Below are 23,129 nucleotides of genomic sequence, written 5' to 3'. Positions count from 1 at the left end.
CTCCTAGTTCGTCTCCTCTAAATGGTACCCTGGGAACGGTAACTGGCGAGCCCGGCCGGGAGGTGAAAATCAGGATTGTCTTTAAAGACAAGGATGATAAATCTCCCATAGGAAAGATCACGGTGACCACCAAAAATACACAAACCGTTACCTTCATTGTTACCACTCCAGAAGATACTGAGTTGAGAAAGGAAGAGGTAGGATGTATTCCCGAGTGATTTTGAATGCAAATGATTATCTTCATTCATGTTTGAGACGTTTTATGTATGCATTTTGTATGACATTTGCAGATCGTAACCAATCCAAGTGAGGAGAGTACTGTTGAGACAGACTTCACGGGCTTGGAAGGCAAAGAATTAGAGATTGTCTTCAAACCACAAGCAGAGGAAACAGAAAGCATTTCTGTCAATAACTTGGGAATCGAAGCATGTATTGAAAAAGGTATACCCGCTGTTTTATTTCTCTATTTTCCTCATATTCGGCTTTTCTGTTGATATGTCCGTCGGTCTGTCTCTTTCCGTCTCTTTTCTCTCTGTCCATTTAGTGTTTTAATTGTCTTGGTAATTGCTTTTTGAGTTGACATACACCATAAATGAATAAAACCGGAGGATATACTTTGACATTTGATGCATGTTTTTGTTTTTCAGAAGCTGTTAGTACACCAACTACTGTGTCCACACCAACGACTACCACACCACCAGGTCCACCCTACTCAACAACAATCTCACCATCTGCACCGACTAGCCCGTACGGTATGTGACATGGATACTACCTTCTGGCATTTGTATTGCATAAACCGCTGGTGATTGTAACGCATTATATAAAAAGAATTTGCCTTTGATATGAAGTACAGAACCCGAAGTATGGCAAGAATAGACTATAAACTTTCCTCCTTAGAAGCTTATGTGTAAAGGAACACCAAAAATTGCGTTTTACGCGATATTGTTCTTTAATAATAGTAATGTTAATATTTATTTATATAGCGCCCTATATGACTATAAATAACCACTCTAAAGCGCTGCACACAATAAAAATGATACAGAATGTTGTAAACGGAATGAAAGGAAATTATAATAGCACTAAGACAGATAATATCAAAACAATGCTAGAAAAACATGATTAATGTGAAGTAAAATTACTAAAATCTAACACATGATATGCATGAAAAAAGTTCCACGCCGCACAATCAAATGGTATAAAATACAATAGTTGAAATGAATATACAATTATAAACTGGAAAAGGTCATGTTAAAATGGTGGTAAAGAAACCATAAAGATTTAACCACCTATAATACTAGTGATATGCAAGTCTTAAAAGATGTGTTTTTAAATGCTTTTTTAAAAGTGTTCAAATTCTGACATCTTTGAAGATGTTTCAAATTTGTACGAGTGTCGCAGAACACCTCAATAAAAGCAATTATTGTATGAAACTGACTAAGATTACAAAGATGAAATTTGGAATGAAGAAATGGAATAGAGGTAGAAGAAGAATGCTTGTTGAGAGATTTGAGTTTTTCCTTCTTTCAGTCTGTCCTGTTCCCATGTTGGACGATGCAGGTACAGACGAATTACCCGATCTGGTAGAGGTCTTTGTTGACGAACATAAGTCTCCTACTTCGTCTCCTCTAAATGGTACCCTGGGAACGGTAACTGGCGAGCCCGGCCAGGAGGTGAAAATCAGGATTGTCTTTAAAGACAAGGATGATAAATCTCCCATAGGAAAGATCACGGTGACCACCAAAAATACACAAACCGTTACCTTCATTGTTACCACTCCAGAAGATACTGAGTTGAGAAAGGAAGAGGTACGATGTAGTTCCGAGTGATTTTGAATGCAAATGATTATCTTCATTCATGTTTGAGACGTTTTATGTATGCATTTTGTATGACATTTGCAGATCGTAACCAATCCAAGTGAGGAGAGTACTGTTGAGACAGACTTCACGGGCTTGGAAGGCAAAGAATTAGAGATTGTCTTCAAACCAGAACCAGAGGAAACAGAAAGCATTTCTGTCAATAACTTGGGAATCGAAGCATGTATTGAAAAAGGTATACCCGTTGTTTTATTTCTCTATTTTCCTCATATTCGACTTTTCTGTTGATATGTCCGTCGGTCTGTCTCTTTCCGTCTCTTTTCTCTCTGTCCATTTTTGTGTTTTAATTGTCTTGGTAATTGCTTTTTGAGTTGACATACACCATACATGAATAAAACCGGAGGATATACTTTGACATTTGATGCATGTTTTTGTTTTTCAGAAGCTGTTAGTACACCAACTACTGTGTCCACACCAACGACTACCACACCACCAGGTCCACCCTACTCAACAACAATCTCACCATCTGCACCGACTAGCCCGTACGGTATGTGACATGGATACTACCTTCTGGCATTTGTATTGCATAAACCGCTGGTGATTGTAACGCATTATATAAAAAGAATTTCCCTTTGATATGAAGTACAGAACCCGAAGTATGGCAAGAATAGACTATCAACTTTCCTCTTTAGAAGCTTATGTGTAAAGGAACACCAAAAATAACCACTCTAAAGCGCTGCACACAATAACAATGATACAGCACGTTATAAACGTAATGAAAGGAAATTATAATAGCACTAGGACAGATAATATCAAAACAATGCTAGAAAAACATGAATAATGTGAAGTAAAATTACTAAAATCTAACACATGATATGCATGAAAAAAGTTCCACGCCGTACAATCAAATGGTATAAAATACAATAGTTGAAATGAATATACAATTATAAACTGGAAAAGGTCATGTTAAAATGATGGTAAAGAAACCATAAAGATTTAACCACCTATAATACTAGTGATATGCAAGTCTTAAAAGATGTGTTTTTAAATGCTTTTTTAAAAGTGTTCAAATTCTGACATCTTTGAAGATGTTTCAAATTTGTACGAGTGTCGCAGAACACCTCAATAAAAGCAATTATTGTATGAAACTGACTAAGATTACAAAGATGAAATTTGGAATGAAGAAATGGAATAGAGGTAGAAGAGGAATGCTTGTTGAGAGATTTGTGTTTTTCCTTCTTTCAGTCTGTCCTGTTCCCATGTTGGACGATGCAGGTACAGATGAATTACCCGATCTGGTAGAGGTCTTTGTTGACGAACATAAGTCTCCTAGTTCGTCTCCTCTAAATGGTACCCTGGGAACGGTAACTGGCGAGCCCGGCCGGGAGGTGAAAATCAGGATTGTCTTTAAAGACAAGGATGATAAATCTCCCATAGGAAAGATCACGGTGACCACCAAAAATACACAAACCGTTACCTTCATTGTTACCACTCCAGAAGATACTGAGTTGAGAAAGGAAGAGGTAGGATGTATTCCCGAGTGATTTTGAATGCAAATGATTATCTTCATTCATGTTTGAGACGTTTTATGTATGCATTTTGTATGACATTTGCAGATCGTAACCAATCCAAGTGAGGAGAGTACTGTTGAGACAGACTTCACGGGCTTGGAAGGCAAAGAATTAGAGATTGTCTTCAAACCACAAGCAGAGGAAACAGAAAGCATTTCTGTCAATAACTTGGGAATCGAAGCATGTATTGAAAAAGGTATACCCGCTGTTTTATTTCTCTATTTTCCTCATATTCGGCTTTTCTGTTGATATGTCCGTCGGTCTGTCTCTTTCCGTCTCTTTTCTCTCTGTCCATTTAGTGTTTTAATTGTCTTGGTAATTGCTTTTTGAGTTGACATACACCATAAATGAATAAAACCGGAGGATATACTTTGACATTTGATGCATGTTTTTGTTTTTCAGAAGCTGTTAGTACACCAACTACTGTGTCCACACCAACGACTACCACACCACCAGGTCCACCCTACTCAACAACAATCTCACCATCTGCACCGACTAGCCCGTACGGTATGTGACATGGATACTACCTTCTGGCATTTGTATTGCATAAACCGCTGGTGATTGTAACGCATTATATAAAAAGAATTTGCCTTTGATATGAAGTACAGAACCCGAAGTATGGCAAGAATAGACTATAAACTTTCCTCCTTAGAAGCTTATGTGTAAAGGAACACCAAAAATTGCGTTTTACGCGATATTGTTCTTTAATAATAGTAATGTTAATATTTATTTATATAGCGCCCTATATGACTATAAATAACCACTCTAAAGCGCTGCACACAATAAAAATGATACAGAATGTTGTAAACGGAATGAAAGGAAATTATAATAGCACTAAGACAGATAATATCAAAACAATGCTAGAAAAACATGATTAATGTGAAGTAAAATTACTAAAATCTAACACATGATATGCATGAAAAAAGTTCCACGCCGCACAATCAAATGGTATAAAATACAATAGTTGAAATGAATATACAATTATAAACTGGAAAAGGTCATGTTAAAATGGTGGTAAAGAAACCATAAAGATTTAACCACCTATAATACTAGTGATATGCAAGTCTTAAAAGATGTGTTTTTAAATGCTTTTTTAAAAGTGTTCAAATTCTGACATCTTTGAAGATGTTTCAAATTTGTACGAGTGTCGCAGAACACCTCAATAAAAGCAATTATTGTATGAAACTGACTAAGATTACAAAGATGAAATTTGGAATGAAGAAATGGAATAGAGGTAGAAGAAGAATGCTTGTTGAGAGATTTGAGTTTTTCCTTCTTTCAGTCTGTCCTGTTCCCATGTTGGACGATGCAGGTACAGACGAATTACCCGATCTGGTAGAGGTCTTTGTTGACGAACATAAGTCTCCTACTTCGTCTCCTCTAAATGGTACCCTGGGAACGGTAACTGGCGAGCCCGGCCAGGAGGTGAAAATCAGGATTGTCTTTAAAGACAAGGATGATAAATCTCCCATAGGAAAGATCACGGTGACCACCAAAAATACACAAACCGTTACCTTCATTGTTACAACTCCAGAGGATACTGAGTTGAGAAAGGAAGAGGTACGATGTAGTCCCGAGTGATTTTGAATGCAAATGATTATCTTCATTCATGTTTGAGACGTTTTATGTATGCATTTTGTATGACATTTGCAGATCGTAACCAATCCAAGTGAGGAGAGTACTGTTGAGACAGACTTCACGGGCTTGGAAGGCAAAGAATTAGAGATTGTCTTCAAACCACAAGCAGAGGAAACAGAAAGCATTTCTGTCAATAACTTGGGAATCGAAGCATGTATTGAAAAAGGTATACCCGCTGTTTTATTTCTCTATTTTCCTCATATTCAGCTTTTCTGTTGATATGTCCGTCGGTCTGTCTCTTTCCGTCTCTTTTCTCTTTGTCCATATTTGTGTTTTAATTGTTTTGGTAATTGCTTTTTGAGTTGACATACACCGTAAATGAATAAAACCGGAGGATATACTTTGACATTTGATGCCTGTTTTTGTTTTTCAGAAGCTGTTAGTACACCAACTACTGTGTCCACACCAACGACTACCACACCACCAGGTCCACCCTACTCATCAACAATCTCACCCTTTCCACCGAGAAGCCCCTACGGTATGTGACATGGATACTACCTTCTGGCATTTGTATTCCGTAAACCGCTCGTGATTGTAACGCATTATATACTCAACAAAAAAAGAAAGGCATATTTTTCACTCATCAAAGAAATCTTGAAACAGTACATGGAATAACTATCACGTCTATCAATGGATACCTGTGGCCTATTTAAAACAGCATAGCCCTTTCAAACGCCAGTGTCGAAATGTTTCGCTTGGTTAATCATGTTGATAAAAAGAGTGTTTTGCACGGTTTCTTGTAAATCGGGGGTCTATTGTCATTAATATTTTGGATTTGGGGAAACAACAACTACTCCTATCAAACCCATAATTAAGATTTTGAGGCATCTTTGATGTGCAATGTCGTGCCTAAACAAAGATGAACGTAACCGGGTTGTAACGATGCTACTAGCCGGAGCTACGCAACAGGTTGTTGCAACTGCATTTGGAGTATATCAATCGACTGTGCAGCGGTCAAATGTTCGTCTCCACCAGCTGGGAAGCACAGATGACAGGCCAAAAACTGTCCGTCTGCGGGTTACCACTCCCAGGCAGGACCGTCAGATCCGCCTTCAACACCTGTACAGTCGATTCAAAACTGCTGTAGAGACTGCTGCTACAATTGCTGGACGAGGAAATCAGCGTATAAGTGCTCAAACTGTTCGTAACAGACTGCGAGGAGCTGGAATTCGTGCACGACGTCCATATATTGGAAATCCACTAACGCCGAGACGTCACCAGGGACGAATGGATTGGTTAAGACAGCATGGCCCTAGAATTTGGAGGCGACGACAATGGCATCAAGTTCTCTTCACAGATGAGTCGAAATTCAACTTGTATAGAGCTGATGGTCGTTCACGTGTGTATCGCCGGAAGAATGAGCGTTTTGCAGACTATTGTGTCATTGAAAGAGATCGCTTTGGTGGTGGAAACGTAATGGTGTGGGGAGGTATTGCTTACGGAAGGAGAACACCACTCCACGTAATTCATGGCAATATGAATGCACGAAAATATCGTGATGAAATTCTTGCTCCTTTGGCTGTTCCATTTGTCCATCAGCACAATCTGACTCTGCAACAGGACAACACAAGGCCGCATGTGGCAAGGGTGTGCTCGGATTTTCTGCAGACGAACAACGTGGATGTTCTTCCATGGCCAGCGTTCTCACCAGACCTTAATCCAATTGAACATTTATGGGATGAGCTGGATAAATGAGTTAGACGCCGTCCCAGTCCACCAACCACCATCCAGGATTTAGAGCAGGCCTTGTTGCAGGAATGGAACAATATCTCTCAGGTTACCATCAACAAGCTTATTAACTCTATGACAAGACGTGTTCAGTCTGGAATTGATGCAAACGGAGGACATACGCGATATTAAAACTCACTGTAATGCAGTCATTAAATTGTTACCTTGTATGGACCGAGAGAAGCTGTGATATTATTCCTATCTGTTCAACACAGCAACATGAGACATGTTTGATTTTGATCATAGGACCGTTTACTGCATTTAAACTTTTAAAAAATAAAAATAAAATGTAAACTGAAGAATTAAATTATTATGTATAATCTGAATATGCGTTTCTTTGTTTGTTGAGTATATAAAAAGAATTACCCTTGATATGAAGTATAAAAACCGACATATGGGAAGAATACACTACAAACCTTCTTCCTTGTAAGCATATGTCTAAAAGAACAACAAAAATTGCGTTTAACGATATTGTTCTTTGAAGATGTTTCAAATTGCTACAAGTGTCGCAGAACACCTCAATAAAAGCAATTGTTGTATGGAATTGACTAAGATTACAAAGATCAAATTTGAAATGAAGACATGGAGTAGAGGTACAAGAAGAATGCTTGTTGAGAGATTTGTGTTTTTCCTTCTTTCAGTCTGTCCTGTTCCCATGTTGGACGATGCTGGTATAGACGAATTACCCGATCTGGTAGAGGTCTTTGTTGACGAACATCAGTCTCCTACTTCGTCTCCTCTAAATGGTACCCTGGGAACGGTAACTGGCGAGCCCGGCCAGGAGGTGAAAATCAGGATTGTCTTTAAAGACAAGGATGATAAATCTCCCATAGGAAAGATCACGGTGACCACCAAAAATACACAAACCGTTACCTTCATTGTTACAACTCCAGAGGATACTGAGTTGAGAAAGGAAGAGGTACGATGTAGTCCCGAGTAATTTTGAGTGCAATTGATTTTCATCATTCATGTTTGAGACGTTTTATGTATGCATTTTGTATGACATTTGCAGATCGTAACCAATCCAAGTGAGGAGAGTACTGTTGAGACAGACTTCACGGGCTTGAAAGGCAAAGAATTAGAGATTGTCTTCAAACCACAACCAGATGGAACAGATAGCATTTCTGTCAATAACTTGGGAATCGAAGCATGTATTGAAAAGGGTATGTATGCATATTGGAATACCAAAACTCAAATTCTGAAAATTATTCTTATGTTTATTCTGTAAATCACTATTTGTTTGCAATTAATCTTATTCCCCGTTTATAGTTTAATGTTGTGATATTTGATATTATATGCAGTTATAAATATCAGGATATTTCTTTTCGCTCAACCCTTACCTTTTCCTTGTAATATGTTTGCCTCTGTGTTTAATGTATTTTTAATTCAGTTCATTTTAATTGTAGACGCTGAAACATGTACACCGTTACATCATTGTTTGGTCCCTGGACATAATGCATTTTAATTTGCTGTTTAGTTGTATTAGTATAGTACATATATTGACGAATAATATCATTGAACTGTTGACATCAACTATTATTTATTGTGTGGTAGTTTTCAGTTTGATTTATTTACGCACTAATTCAAAGGAACTTCTTGATATAAAACGGTAAGGTACATATATTGAGTCATACTCGATAATTCATGCTGTCACAACTAATTCACACAGTGATCATAAGTGACTGTGCCTCACACTTCCCACTGTTTGGAATGGTTTATAATGTTTGATTTGTATACAGTAATGTATAAAATTGTCATTTATGATTCACTATACGTATGTTATTTCACTGTTTAGTAAATATATCTTGAATTCGTATTTCCAGCAACAACGACAACGACCATGACAACGAAAAGTAAGTACTCTATACTTATGAATGTTTTGGGCCACTTAAGTAAACTCGATTGACCTACTGCAATTTGTATGCGTTCGACTTCCGTCGTGTGTTAACAATAAAAAAAATTCAACTTTTTCATAACTACCATTCCAGTAAAATCTGCCAAAAATTGACCAATTTTCAAAAATATTCTTCTCTACAACCACACATGTATAAGAAATAATAAACGTATCGTGATGTAGAGCAGAAAGACATCTACCAAAATATTAAATTTGATGATCCCAGGGTTATATATTTTGTATCAGTATGGGACCAAAATGGTAGTTATTAAATTTGTCAAAATAGAACTGTTCACTTCTTGATAACATTTTGATAACTACTATTTCAACTGCTTTCAAAGCTTACACTTTCTCCTTCACTTTCACTTAAAAAAGGAAGTATCAAATAGCATTATTCATCCAATTATTAGTAAATTGATGCTGTATATATCTTTTCCTCAATTAATAGGCACACCAAGTGTCACACCAACACCATCTGTTACACCAAGTGTCACACCAAGCGTTACACCAACTCCATCGGTTACTCCTAGTGTCACACCAAGCGTGACTCCATCAGGTACACTTTGTTCAATTCGCTTTTATTACATTGCACTCACTTGATCAACAAGGTTCGCTTGCCATTTGATGGTTTTTGTGGAATTATTTTTCAAGGCGGATATTTTATTGGTTGCAAAATGAAAAGGATCATTTAGTATTAATAACATTTTAGCAAGAGAGGCATTTTAGTGGAGAGGAGGAAAAATGTCTGCAATAAATCAGATCTGTTTGTGGCAATATTTTCCATTCAATTAAGTTTGGAAAGAATAACCCTTTGCAATTAATTCACAATCCGAATTCTATTGTGTCTACAATGACCTAGGTTACCAATACATTTTACTATCGGGTCAAATGATGTCTGACGTGTTTCATACCGATTGTTAGGCAGTTCTTAACACACTGATTTTGACTACGGTAAACTCCGCTTACCTTATCAAGATACATGACTCATAGCTAATCCCACCTCTGGTGTGTCTGAGATCTCAATTTATCCAACTGTTTATTTTGTATTCCTTATGGGAGTTATGAGATTGACAACTGTTCTTCGCCTTTCACTTTGCTTTGATAAATATCGTGTAAATTGTGCCGATAATTCCCAGCAACAAACCATGTGTAAAGTTGAAATGGATTCTTCATAATATGACTTCTACTTCTGTCCCGGTGTACATCATACCCTCTATCTCTCTTTCACTTTAACCGTGGAAAAGAAAATATCATATGGTATTACATTGTATTCATCCAATTATTAGTGAGTTAATGCTCTATGTATCTTTCATCAACAACTAGCCACAAGTGTCACACCAACACCATCTGTCACACCAAGTGTCACACAATCGGTTACTCCTAGTGTCACACCAAGTGTCACACCATCAGTTACACCAAGTGTAACACCATCGGTTACTACAAGTGTCACACCAAGCGTTACACCAACACGATCGGTTACGCCAAGCGTCACATCATCTGTTACACCAAGTGGCACACCATCGGTTACTCCAAGTGTCACACCAAGCGTCACACCATCAGTTACTGTAAGTTTCACACCAAGCGTCACACCATCAGGTACTCCAAGTACCTCACCGTCAGTTACACCAAGTGTCACACCACCACCATCTGTTACACCTAGCGTTACCCCATCTGGTACTCCAAGTATCACACCAAACGTTACACCAACACCATCTGTCACACCAAGTGTAACACCATCGGTTACTCCAAGTGTCACACCAAGCGTTACACCAACACCATCGGTTACACCAAGTGTCACACCATCGGTTACTACTAGTGTCACACCAAGCGTCACACCATCAGTTACACCAAGTGTCACACCATCGGTTACTCCAAGTGTCACATCATCTGTTACTCCAAGTGTTACTCCCAGCGTGAATCCATCTGTTACACCAAGCGTCACACCAACACCATCTGTAACACCAAGTGTCACACCCTCAGTTACACCAAGTGTCACACCATCGGTTACTCCAAGTTTCACACCTAGCGTCACACCATCAGTTACACCAAGTGTCACACCATCTGCTACACCAAGCGTGACTCCATCAATTACTCCAAGTGTCACACCTTTGGGGGTTGTGAGCGGTCGTTAGAGGATGGTTACTCCTCCTATGTACATCATTCCACCTCTGGTGTGCCCGATATCCCTTTCTGTGCAACTGTGTAATTTGTATTCCTTATAGGAGTTACGAGATTGATTACAGTTCCACTGTTTGTTATCTTCACCTTTCACTTTCCTTGATAAAATATGGTGTAGATTGTTCTGTTTATTACGAGGAAGAAATCATGAGTACAGTTGGAATGGTTTCTTTATAATATGACTTCTTTCACTGGTGTACATCTTCCCTATATGTCTCTTTCACTTTAACCGTGAAAAACAAAATATCAAATGGCATTATTCGTCCAATTAATAGTAAGTTAATGCTGTATATCTCTTTTCTTCAATAAAAAGGCACACCAAGCGTTACACCAACACCATCGGTTACACCAAGCGTCACACCATCAGTAACACCAAGTGTCACACCATCGGTTACTCCAAGTGTCACACCATCAGTTACACCAAGTGTTACACCCAGCGTGACTCCATCTGTTACACCAAGTGTTACACCCAGCGTTACACCTACGCCATCAGTAACTCCTAGCGTGACTCCATCAGGTACTCTTTGTTCAACGCGCTCTTATTACATTGCACTCACTTGACCCATAAGATTCACTGTCCATTTAATGGGATGTTTAAGATTCTTTTTCAAGGAGTATTTATTGATTGGTGGCGAAATGAAATGGATCATTTAGTGCTGATAGCATTTTGGCATGAGAGGCATTTTAGTAGGGAGGATAAAATATGTCTTGAAGAAATCCAATCTGTTTGGGGCAAGATTTTCCATTGAATTAAGTTGGTAAAGAAGAGTTCCTCTCCGATTCATTGTTAATATACTATCCAAATTCTACGGTCTTTATAACTATGTAGTTTGCCAATACAAACTATCATTGGGTCAAATGCTATCTGACGTGTTTAATATTGATTGTTAGACCGTTCTTAACACAGTGATTTTGACTACCGATAAATCCATTTACCTGAACAAACTATATGTCTCATTGGGGGTTGTGAGCTGTCGGTAGAGGATGCTTACTCCTCCTATGTACATTATTCCACCTCTGGTGTGCCCGATATCCCTTTTTGTCCAACAGTGTAATTTGTATTCTTTATAGGAGTTCGAGATTGATTACAGTTCCACTGTTCGTTATCCTAACTTTTCACTTTGCTTGATAAAATATGGTGTACATTGTTCTGTTTATTACGAGGAAGAAATCATGTGTAAAGTTGGAATGGTTTCTTTTGAATATGACTTCTTCTTTCACTGGAGTACATCTTACCATATATGTCTCTTTCACTTTAACCGTGAAAAACAAAATATCAAATGGCATTATTCCTCCAATTAATAGTAAGTTCATGCTGTATATCTCTTTTCTTCAATAAAAAGGCACACCAAGCGTTACACCAACACCATCTGTCACACCAAGTGTCACACCATCGGTTACTCCAAGTGTCACACCAAGCGTTACACCAACACCATCGGTTACACCAAGTGTCACACCATCGGTTACTCCTAGTGTCACACCATCGGTTACTCCTAGTGTCACACCAAGCGTTACACCAACACCATCGGTTACACCAAGTGTCACACCATCGGTTACTCCTAGTGTCACACCATCGGTTACTCCTAATGTCACACCAAGCGTCACACCATCAGTTACACCAAGTGTCACACCAAGTGTCACACCATCAGTTACTCCAAGTGTCACACCATCAGTTACTCCAAGTGTCACACCATCAGTTACACCAAGTGTTACACCCAGCGTGACCCCATCTGTTACACCAAGTGTTACACCCAGTGTTACACCTACACCATCAGTCACTCCTAGCGTGACTCCATCTGCAACACCAAGTGCCACACCAACTCCATCGGTTACTCCAAGTGTCACACCAAGCGTTACACCAACACCATCGGTTACACCAAGTGTCACACCATCGGTTACTCCAAGTGTCACACCAAGTGTCACACCTTCTGTTACACCAAGTGTTACACCCAGTGTGACTCCATCTGTTACGCCAAGTGTTACACCAAGCGTGACTCCATCAGGTACACTTTGTTCAATGCTCTCTTATTACATTGCACTCACTTGACCCATAAGATTCACTGTCCATTTGATGGGATGTTAAGATTCTTTTTCAAAGAGTATTTATTGATTGGTGGCGAAATGAAATGGATCATTTAGTGCTGATAGCATTTTGGCATGAGAGGCATTTTAGTAGGGAGGATAAAATATGTCTTGAAGAAATCCAATCTGTTTGGGACAAGATTTTCCATTGAATTAAGTTGGTAAAGAAGAGTTCCTTTCCGATTCATTGTTAATATACTATACAAATTTTATGGTCTTTATAACTATGTAGTTTGCCAATACAAACTGTCATTGGGTCAAATGCTATCTGACGTGTTTAATATTGATTGTTAGGCCGTTCTTAACACAGTGGTTTTGACTACGCATAAATCCATTCACCTGATCAAACTATATGTCTCATTGGGTGTGTAAGCGGTCGGTAGAGGATGCTTACTCCTTCTCTGTACATCATTCCACATCTGGTGTGCCCGATATCCCTTTTTGTCCAACTGTGTAATTTGTATTCCTTATAGGAGTTACGAGATTGATTACAGTTCCACTGTTTGTTATCTTCACCTTTCACTTTGCTTGATAAAATATGGTGTACATTGTTCTGTTTAATACGAGGAATAAATCATGAGTAAAGTTGGAATGGTTTTTTTATAGTATGACTTTTTCTTTCACTGGTGTACATCTCACCCTATATGTCTCTTTCACTTTAACCGTGAAAAACAAAATATCAAATGGCATTATTCGTCTAATTAATAGTAAGTTCATGCTGTATATCTCTTTTCTTCAATAAAAAGGCACACCAAGCGTTACACCAACACCATCGGTTACACCAAGTGTCACACCATCGGTTACTCCAAGTGTCACACCAAGCATCACACCATCAGTTACACCAAGTGTCACACCATCGGTTACTCCAAGTGTCACACCATCAGTTACACCAAGTGTTACACCCAGCGTGACTCCATCTGTTACACCAAGTGTTACACCCAGCGTTACACCTACACCATCAGTAACTCCTAGCGTGACTCCATATGTAACACCAAGTGCCACACCAACTCCATCTGTTACACCAAGTGTTACACCAAGCGTGACTCCATCAGGTATTCTTTGTTCAACGCGTTCTTATTACATTGCACTCACTTGACCCATAAGATTCACTGTCCATTTAATGGGATGTTTAAGATTCTTTTTCAAGGAGTATTTATTGATTGGTGGCGAAATGAAATGGATCATTTAGTGCTGATAGCATTTTGGCATGAGAGGCATTTTATAGGGAGGATAAAATATGTCTTGAAGAAATCCAATCTGTTTGGGACAAGATTTTCCATTGAATTAAGTTGGTAAAGAAGAGTTCCTCTCCGATTCATTGTTAATATACTATCCAAATTCTACGGTCTTTATAACTATGTAGTTTGCCAATACAAACTATCATTGGGTCAAATGCTATCTGACGTGTTTAATATTGATTGTTAGACCGTTCTTAACACAGTGATTTTGACTACCGATAAATCCATTTACCTGATCAAACTATATGTCTCATTGGGGGTTGTGAGCTGTCGTTAGAGGATGCTTACTCCTCCTATGTACATCATTCCACCTCTGGTGTGCCCGATATCCCTTTTTGTCCAACTGTGTAATTTGTATTCTTTATAGGAGTTACGAGATTGATTACAGTTCCACTGTTCCTTATCTTCACTTTTCACTTTCCTTGATAAAATATGGTGTACATTGTTCTGTTTATTACGAAGAAGAAATCATGAGTAAAGTTGGAATGGTTTCTTTTTCATATGACTTCTTCTTTTACTGGTGTACACCTTACCCTATATGTCTCTTTCACTTTAACCGTGAAAAACAAAATATCAAATGGCATTATTCGTCCAATTAATAGTTAGTTAATGCTGTATATCTCTTTTCTTCAATAAAAAGCCACACCAAGCGTTACACCAACACCATCTGTCACACCAAGTGTCACACCATCGGTTACTCCAAGTGTCACACCAAGCGTTACACCAACACCATCGGTTACACCAAGTGTCACACCATCGGTTACTCCAAGTGTCACACCAAGCGTCACACCATCAGTTACACCAAGTGTCACACCATCGGTTACTCCAAGTGTCACACCATCAGTTACACCAAGTGTCACACCTTCTGTTACACCAAGTGTTACACCCAGCGTGACTCCATCTGCAACACCAAGTGTTACACCCAGCGTTACACCTACACCATCAGTCACTCCTAGCGTGACTCCATCTGCAACACCAAGTGCCACACCAACTCCATCTGTTACACCAAGCGTGACTCCATCAGGTACACTTTGTTCAATGCGCTCTTATTACATTGCACTCACTTGACCCATAAGATTCACTGTCCATTTGATGGGATGTTAAGATTCTTTTTCAAGGAGTATTTATTGATTGGTGGCGAAATAAAATGGATCATTTAGTGCTGATAGCATTTTGGCATGAGAGGCATTTTAGTAAGGAGGATAAAATAGGAGTGCAAGAAATCCAATCTGTTTGGGGCAAGATTTTCCATTGAATTAAGTTGGTAAAGAAGAGTTCTTTTCCGATTCATTGTTAATATACTATCCAAATTTTATGGTCTTTATAACTATGTAGTTTGCCAATACAAACTATCAACTTTAAGTCAAATGCTATCTGACGTGTTTAATATTGATTGTTAGGCCGTTCTTAACACAGTGGTTTTGACTACCCATAATTCCATTTACCTGATCAAACTATATGTCTCACTGGATGTGTAAGCGGTCGGTTGAGGATGCTTACTCCTCCTATATACATCATTCCACATCTGGTGTGCCCGATATCCCTTTTTGTCCAACTGTGTAATTTGTATTCCTTATAGGAGTTACGAGATTGATTACAGTTCCACTGGTCGTTATCTTCACCTTTCACTTTGCTTGATAAAATATGGTGTACATTGTTCTGTTTATTACGAAGAAAAAATCATGAGGAAAGTTGGAATGGTTTCTTTATAATATGACTTTTTCTTTCACTAGTGTACATCTCACCCTATATGTCTCTTTCACTTTAACCGTGAAAAACAAAATATCAAATGGCATTATTCGTCCAATTAATAGTAAGTTAATGCTGTATATCTCTTTTCTTCAATAAAAAGCCACACCAAGCGTTACACCAACTCCATCTGTCACACCAAGTGTCACACCATCGGTTACTCCAAGTGTCACACCAAGCGTTACACCAACACCATCGGTTACACCAAGTGTCACACCATCGGTTACTCCTAGTGTCACACCAAGCGTCACACCATCAGTTACACCAAGTGTCACACCATCGGTTACTCCAAGTGTCACACCAAGTGTCACACCATCAGTTACTCCAAGTGTCACACCATCAGTTACTCCAAGTGTCACACCATCAGTTACACCAAGTGTCACACCTTCTGTTACACCAAGTGTTACACCCAGCGTGACTCCATCTGTTACACCAAGTGTTACACCCAGCGTTACACCTACACCATCAGTCACTCCTAGCGTGACTCCATCTGCAACACCAAGTGCCACACCAACTCCATCTGTTACACCAAGTGTCACACCAAGCGTTACACCAACACCATCTGTCACACCAAGTGTCACACCATCGGTTACTCCAAGTGTCACACCAAGCGTTACACCAACACCATCGGTTACACCAAGTGTCACACCATCGGTTACTCCAAGTGTCACACCAAGCGTCACACCATCAGTTACACCAAGTGTCACACCATCGGTTACTCCAAGTGTCACACCATCAGTCACACCTTCTGTTACACCAAGTGTTACACCCAGCGTGACTCCATCTGTTACACCAAGTGTTACACCCAGCGTTACACCTACACCATCAGTCACTCCTAGCGTGACTCCATCTGCAACACCAAGTGCCACACCAACTCTATCTGTTACACCAAGTGTGACTCCATCAGGTACACTTTGTTCAATGCGCTCTTATTACATTGCACTCACTTGACCCATAAGATTCACTGTCCATTTAATGGGATGTTTAAGATTCTTTTTCAAGGAGTATTTATTAATTGGTGGCGAAATGAAATGGATCATTTAGTGCTGATAGCATTTTGGCATGAGAGGCATTTTATAGGGAGGATAAAATATGTCTTGAAGAAATCCAATCTGTTTGGAACAAGATTTTCGATTGAATTAAGTTGGTAAAGAAGAGTTCCTCTCCGATTCATTGTTAATATACTATCCAAATTCTACGGTCTTTATAACTATGTAGTTTGCCAATACAAACTATCATTGGGTCAAATGCTATCTGACGTGTTTAATATTGATTGTTAGACCGTTCTTAACACAGTGATTTTGACTACCGATAAATCCATTTACCTGAACAAATTATATGTCTCATTGGGGGTTGTGAGCTGTCGGTAGAGGATGCTTACTCCTCCTATGTACATTATTCCACCTCTGGTGTGCCCGATATCCCTTTTTGTCCAACTGTGTAATTTGTATTCTTTATAGAAGTTACGAGATTGATTACAGTTCCACTGTTCGTTATCCTCACTTTTCACTTTGCTTGATAAAATATGGTGTACATTGTTCTGTTTATTACCAGGAAGAAATCATGAGTAAAGTTGGAATGGTTTCTTTTTAATATGACTTCTTCTTTCACTGGTGTACATCTCACCCTATATGTCTCTTTCACTTTAACCGTGAAAAACAAAATATCAAATGGCATTATTCGTCCAATTAATAGTAAGTTAATGCTGTATATCTCTTTTCTTCAATAAAAAGCCACACCAAGCGTTACACCAACTCCATCTGTCACACCAAGTGTCACACCATCGGTTACTCCAAGTGTCACACCAAGCGTTACACCAACACCATCGGTTACACCAAGTGTCACACCATCGGTTACTCCTAGTGTCACACCAAGCGTCACACCATCAGTTACACCAAGTGTCACACCATCGGTTACTCCAAGTGTCACACCAAGTGTCACACCATCAGTTACTCCAAGTGTCACACCATCAGTTACTCCAAGTGTCACACCATCAGTTACACCAAGTGTTACACCCAGCGTGACCCCATCTGTTACACCAAGTGTTACACCCAGTGTTACACCTACACCATCAGTCACTCCTAGCGTGACTCCATCTTCAACACCAAGTGCCACACCAACTCCATCGGTTACTCCAAGTGTCACACCAAGCGTTACACCAACACCATCGGTTACACCAAGTGTCACACCATCGGTTACTCCAAGTGTCACACCTTCTGTTACACCAAGTGTTACACCCAGTGTGACTCCATCTGTTACGCCAAGTGTTACACCAAGCGTGACTCCATCAGGTACACTTTGTTCAATGCGCTCTTATTACATTGCACTCACTTGACCCATAAGATTCACTGTCCATTTGATGGGATGTTAAGATTCTTTTTCAAGGAGTATTTATTGATTGGTGGCGAAATAAAATGGATCATTTAGTGCTGATAGCATTTTGGCATGAGAGGCATTTTAGTAAGGAGGATAAAATAGGAGTGCACGAAATCCAATCTGTTTGGGGCAAGATTTTCCATTGAATTAAGTTGGTAAAGAAGAGTTCTTTCCCGATTCATTGTTAATATACTATACAAATTTTATGGTCTTTATAACTATGTAGTTTGCCAATACAAACTATCATTGGGTCAAATGCTATCTGACGTGTTTAATATTGATTGTTAGGCCGTTCTTAACACAGTGGTTTTGACTACCCATAATTCCATTCACCTGATCAAACTATATGTCTCATTGGGTGTGTAAGCGGTCGGTAGGGGATGCTTACTCCTCCTATGTACATCATTCCACATCTGGTGTGCCCGATATCCCTTTTTGTCCAACAGTGTAATTTGTATTCCTTATAGGAGTTACGAGATTGATTACAGTTCCACTGGTCGTTATCTTCACCTTTCACTTTGCTTGATAAAATATGGTGTGCATTGTTCTGTTTATTACGAAGAAGAAATCATGAGTAAAGTTGGAATGGTTTCTTTATAGTATGACTTTTTCTTTCACTAGTGTACATCTCACCCTATATGTCTCTTTCACTTTAACCGTGAAAAACAAAATATCAAATGGCATTATTCCTCCAATTAATAGTAAGTTCATGCTGTATATCTCTTTTCTTCAATAAAAAGGCACACCAAGCGTTACACCAACACCATCTGTCACACCAAGTGTCACACCATCGGTTACTCCAAGTGTCACACCAAGCGTTACACCAACACCATCGGTTACACCAAGTGTCACACCATCGGTTACTCCAAGTGTCACACCAAGTGTCACACCATCAGTTACTCCAAGTGTCACACCATCGGTTACACCAAGTGTCACACCTTCTGTTACACCAAGTGTTACACCCAGCGTGACTCCATCTGCAACACCAAGTGTTACACCCAGCGTTACACCTACACCATCAGTAACTCCTAGCGTGACTCCATCTGCAACACCAAGTGCCACACCAACTCCATCTGTTACACCAAGCGTGACTCCATCAGGTACACTTTGTTCAATGCGCTCTTATTACATTGCACTCACTTGACCCATAAGATTCACTGTCCATTTAATGGGCTGTTTAAGATTCTTTTTCAAGGAGTATTTATTGATTGGTGGCGAAATGAAATGGATCATTTAGTGCTGATAGCATTTTGGCATGAGAGGCATTTTAGTAGGGAGGATAAAGTATGTCTTGAAGAAATCCAATCTGTTTGGGGGAAGATTTTCCATTGAATTAAGTTGGTAAAGAAGAGTTCCTTTCCGATTCATTGTTAATATACTATCCAAATTCTACGGTCTTTATAACTATGTAGTTTGCCAATACAAACTATCATTGGGTCAAATGCTATCTGACGTGTTTAATATTGATTGTTAGGCTGTTCTTAACACAGTGATTTTGACTACCGATAAATCCATTTACCTGATCAAACTATATGTCTCATTGGGGGTTGTGAGCTGTCGTTAGAGGATGCTTACTCCTCCTATGTACATCATTCCACCTCTGGTGTGCCCGATATCCCTTTTCGTCCAACTGTGTAATTTGTATTCTTTATAGGAGTTACGAGATTGATTACAGTTCCACTGTTCCTTATCTTCACTTTCCTTGATAAAATATGGTGTACATTGTTCTGTTTATTACGAAGAAGAAATCATGAGTAAAGTTGGAATGGTTTCATTTTAGTATGACTTCTTCTTTCACTGGTGTACACCTAACCCTATATGTCTCTTTCACTTTAACCGTGAAAAACAAAATATCAAATGGCATTATTCGTCCAATTAATAGTTAGTTAATGCTGTATATCTCTTTTCTTCAATAAAAAGCCACACCAAGCGTTACACCAACACCATCTGTCACACCAAGTGTCACACCATCGGTTACTCCAAGTGTCACACCAAGCGTTACACCAACACCATCGGTTACACCAAGTGTCACACCATCGGTTACTCCAAGTGTCACACCAAGCGTCACACCATCAGTTACACCAAGTGTCACACCATCGGTTACTCCAAGTGTCACACCATCAGTTACACCAAGTGTCACACCTTCTATTACACCAAGTGTTACACCCAGCGTGACTCCATCTGTTACACCAAGTGTTACACCCAGCGTTACACCTACACCATCAGTCACTCCTAGCGTGACTCCATCTGTAACACCAAGTGCCACACCAACTCCATCTGTTACACCAAGTGTTACACCAAGCGTGACTCCATCAGGTACACTTTGTTCAATGCGCTCTTATTACATTGCACTCACTTGACCCATAAGATTCACTGTCCATTTGATGGGATGTTTAAGATTCTTTCTCAAGGAGTATTTATTGATTGGTGGCGAAATGAAATGGATCATTTAGTGCTGATAGCATTTTGGCATTAGAGGCATTTTAGTAGGGAGGATAAAATATGTCTTGAAGAAATCCAATCAGTTTAGGGAAGATTTTCCATTGAATTAAGTTGGTAAAGAAGAGTTCCTTTCCGATTCATTGTTAATATACTATCCAAATTCTACGGTCTTTATAACTATATAGTTTGCCAATACAAACTATCATTGGGTCAAATGCTATCTGACGTCTTTAATATTGATTGTTAGGCCGTTCTTAACACAGTGATTTTGACTACCGATAAATCCATTTACCTGATCAAACTATATGTCTCATTGGGTGTTGTGAGCTGTCGTTAGAGGATGCTTACTCCTCCTATGTACATCATTCCACCTCTGGTTTGCCCGATATGCCTTTTTGTCCAACTGTGTAATTTGTATTCTTTATAGGAGTTACGAGATTGATTACAGTTCCACTGTTCCTTATCTTCACTTTTCACTTTCCTTGATAAAATATGGTGTACATTGTTCTGTTTATTACGAAGAAGAAATCATGAGTAAAGTTGGAATGGTTTCTTTTTAATATGACTTCTTCTTTCACTGGTGTACACCTTACCCTATATGTCTCTTTCACTTTAACCGTGAAAAACAAAATATCAAATGGCATTATTCGTCCAATTAATAGTTAGTTAATGCTGTATATCTCTTTTCTTCAATAAAAAGCCACACCAAGCGTTACACCAACACCATCTGTCACACCAAGTGTCACACCATCGGTTACTCCAAGTGTCACACCAAGCGTTACACCAACACCATCGGTTACACCAAGTGTCACACCATCGGTTACTCCTAGTGTCACACCAAGCGTCACACCATCAGTTACACCAAGTGTCACACCATCGGTTACTCCAAGTGTCACACCAAGTGTCACACCATCAGTTACTCCAAGTGTCACACCATCAGTTACTCCAAGTGTCACACCATCAGTTACACCAAGTGTCACACCTTCTGTTACACCAAGTGTTACACCCAGCGTGACTCCATCTGTTACACCAAGTGTTACACCCAGCGTTACACCTACACCATCAGTCACTCCTAGCGTGACTCCATCTGCAACACCAAGTGCCACACCAACTCCATCTGTTACACCAAGTGTCACACCAAGCGTTACACCAACACCATCTGTCACACCAAGTGTCACACCATCGGTTACTCCAAGTGTCACACCAAGCGTTACACCAACACCATCGGTTACACCAAGTGTCACACCATCGGTTACTCCTAGTGTCACACCAAGCGTCACACCATCAGTTACACCAAGTGTCACACCATCGGTTACTCCAAGTGTCACACCAAGTGTCACACCATCAGTTACTCCAAGTGTCACACCATCAGTTACTCCAAGTGTCACACCTTCTGTTACACCAAGTGTTACACCCAGCGTGACTCCATCTGTTACACCAAGTGTTACACCCAGCATTACACCTACACCATCAGTCACTCCTAGCGTGACTCCATCTGCAACACCAAGTGCCACATCAACTCCATCTGTTACACCAAGTGTCACACCAAGCGTTACACCAACACCATCTGTCACACCAAGTGTCACACCATCGGTTACTCCAAGTGTCACACCAAGCGTTACACCAACACCATCGGTTACACCAAGTGTCACACCATCGGTTACTCCAAGTGTCACACCAAGCGTCACACCATCAGTTACACCAAGTGTCACACCATCGGTTACTCCAAGTGTCACACCATCAGTTACACCAAGTGTCACACCTTCTATTACACCAAGTGTTACACCCAGCGTGACTCCATCTGTTACACCAAGTGTTACACCCAGCGTTACACCTACACCATCAGTCACTCCTAGCGTGACTCCATCTGTAACACCAAGTGCCACACCAACTCCATCTGTTACACCAAGTGTTACACCAAGCGTGACTCCATCAGGTACACTTTGTTCAATGCGCTCTTATTACATTGCACTCACTTGACCCATAAGATTCACTGTCCATTTGATGGGATGTTTAAGATTCTTTCTCAAGGAGTATTTATTGATTGGTGGCGAAATGAAATGGATCATTTAGTGCTGATAGCATTTTGGCATGAGAGGCATTTTAGTAGGGAGGATAAAATATGTCTTGAAGAAATCCAATCTGTTTGGGGGAAGATTTTCCATTGAATTAAGTTGGTAAAGAAGAGTTCCTTTCCGATTCATTGTTAATATACTATCCAAATTCTACGGTCTTTATAACTATGTAGTTTGCCAATACAAACTATCATTGGGTCAAATGCTATCTGACGTGTTTAATATTGATTGTTAGGCCGTTCTTAACACAGTGATTTTGACTACCGATAAATCCATTTACCTGATCAAACTATATGTCTCATTGGGGGTTGTGAGCTGTCGTTAGAGGATGCTTACTCCTCCTA

At 39.5% G+C, this 23,129-nt stretch overlaps 4 protein-coding genes across 4 annotated transcripts in view; all 4 read left to right on the top strand.

Annotated features, from left to right (window-relative positions):
• The window catches only part of LOC125674557 (uncharacterized), a 412,455-nt gene that overhangs the window by 256,250 nt on the left and 133,076 nt on the right, over positions 1 to 23,129 (top strand). The window lies entirely within an intron of this gene.
• LOC130050690 (mucin-2-like) lies at positions 2,162 to 3,900 on the top strand. The gene is made up of 4 exons (XM_056150913.1): positions 2,162 to 2,361; positions 3,060 to 3,337; positions 3,431 to 3,581; positions 3,788 to 3,900. The coding sequence occupies exons 1-4, from the start codon at positions 2,202 to 2,204 to the stop codon at positions 3,898 to 3,900; spliced, it is 702 nt and encodes a 233-aa protein (XP_056006888.1). The 5' UTR covers positions 2,162 to 2,201.
• Positions 4,438 to 7,039, top strand: LOC130051092 (uncharacterized). Its single transcript, XM_056152420.1, has 3 exons — positions 4,438 to 4,945; positions 5,039 to 5,189; positions 5,397 to 7,039. The coding sequence occupies exons 1-3, from the start codon at positions 4,511 to 4,513 to the stop codon at positions 5,507 to 5,509; spliced, it is 699 nt and encodes a 232-aa protein (XP_056008395.1). The 5' UTR covers positions 4,438 to 4,510; the 3' UTR covers positions 5,510 to 7,039.
• The window catches only part of LOC125665341 (mucin-17-like), a 71,444-nt gene continuing 55,640 nt past the window's right edge, over positions 7,326 to 23,129 (top strand). Inside the window, exons 1-11 of the mRNA XM_056150912.1 lie at positions 7,326 to 7,670; positions 7,764 to 7,914; positions 9,969 to 10,610; positions 12,167 to 12,826; positions 13,652 to 13,957; positions 14,784 to 15,167; positions 15,996 to 16,799; positions 17,626 to 18,183; positions 19,009 to 19,368; positions 20,189 to 20,584; positions 21,411 to 22,646. Of these exons, the coding sequence (XP_056006887.1) occupies positions 7,326 to 7,670; positions 7,764 to 7,914; positions 9,969 to 10,610; positions 12,167 to 12,826; positions 13,652 to 13,957; positions 14,784 to 15,167; positions 15,996 to 16,799; positions 17,626 to 18,183; positions 19,009 to 19,368; positions 20,189 to 20,584; positions 21,411 to 22,646 (5,842 nt within the window). The remainder of the gene's footprint in view (positions 7,671 to 7,763; positions 7,915 to 9,968; positions 10,611 to 12,166; positions 12,827 to 13,651; positions 13,958 to 14,783; positions 15,168 to 15,995; positions 16,800 to 17,625; positions 18,184 to 19,008; positions 19,369 to 20,188; positions 20,585 to 21,410; positions 22,647 to 23,129) is intronic.

The sequence above is a fragment of the Ostrea edulis genome, chromosome 10 (genome assembly GCF_947568905.1).
Source record: "Ostrea edulis chromosome 10, xbOstEdul1.1, whole genome shotgun sequence".
Taxonomy (NCBI): Eukaryota; Metazoa; Mollusca; class Bivalvia; order Ostreida; family Ostreidae; genus Ostrea; species Ostrea edulis.
This window is presented reverse-complemented; position numbering and strand designations above follow the sequence as displayed.

Coding starts and splice junctions, on each gene's coding strand:
- LOC130050690 (XM_056150913.1), top strand. CDS start 2,202: ATGAATAAAACCGGAGGATATACTTTGACATTTGATGCATGTTTTTGT. Junction 3,338..3,430: donor CTGAGTTGAGAAAGGAAGAG/GTAGGATGTATT, acceptor TGACATTTGCAG/ATCGTAACCAATCCAAGTGA. Junction 3,582..3,787: donor CGAAGCATGTATTGAAAAAG/GTATACCCGCTG, acceptor TTTGTTTTTCAG/AAGCTGTTAGTACACCAACT.
- LOC130051092 (XM_056152420.1), top strand. CDS start 4,511: ATGTTTCAAATTTGTACGAGTGTCGCAGAACACCTCAATAAAAGCAAT. Junction 4,946..5,038: donor CTGAGTTGAGAAAGGAAGAG/GTACGATGTAGT, acceptor TGACATTTGCAG/ATCGTAACCAATCCAAGTGA. Junction 5,190..5,396: donor CGAAGCATGTATTGAAAAAG/GTATACCCGCTG, acceptor TTTGTTTTTCAG/AAGCTGTTAGTACACCAACT.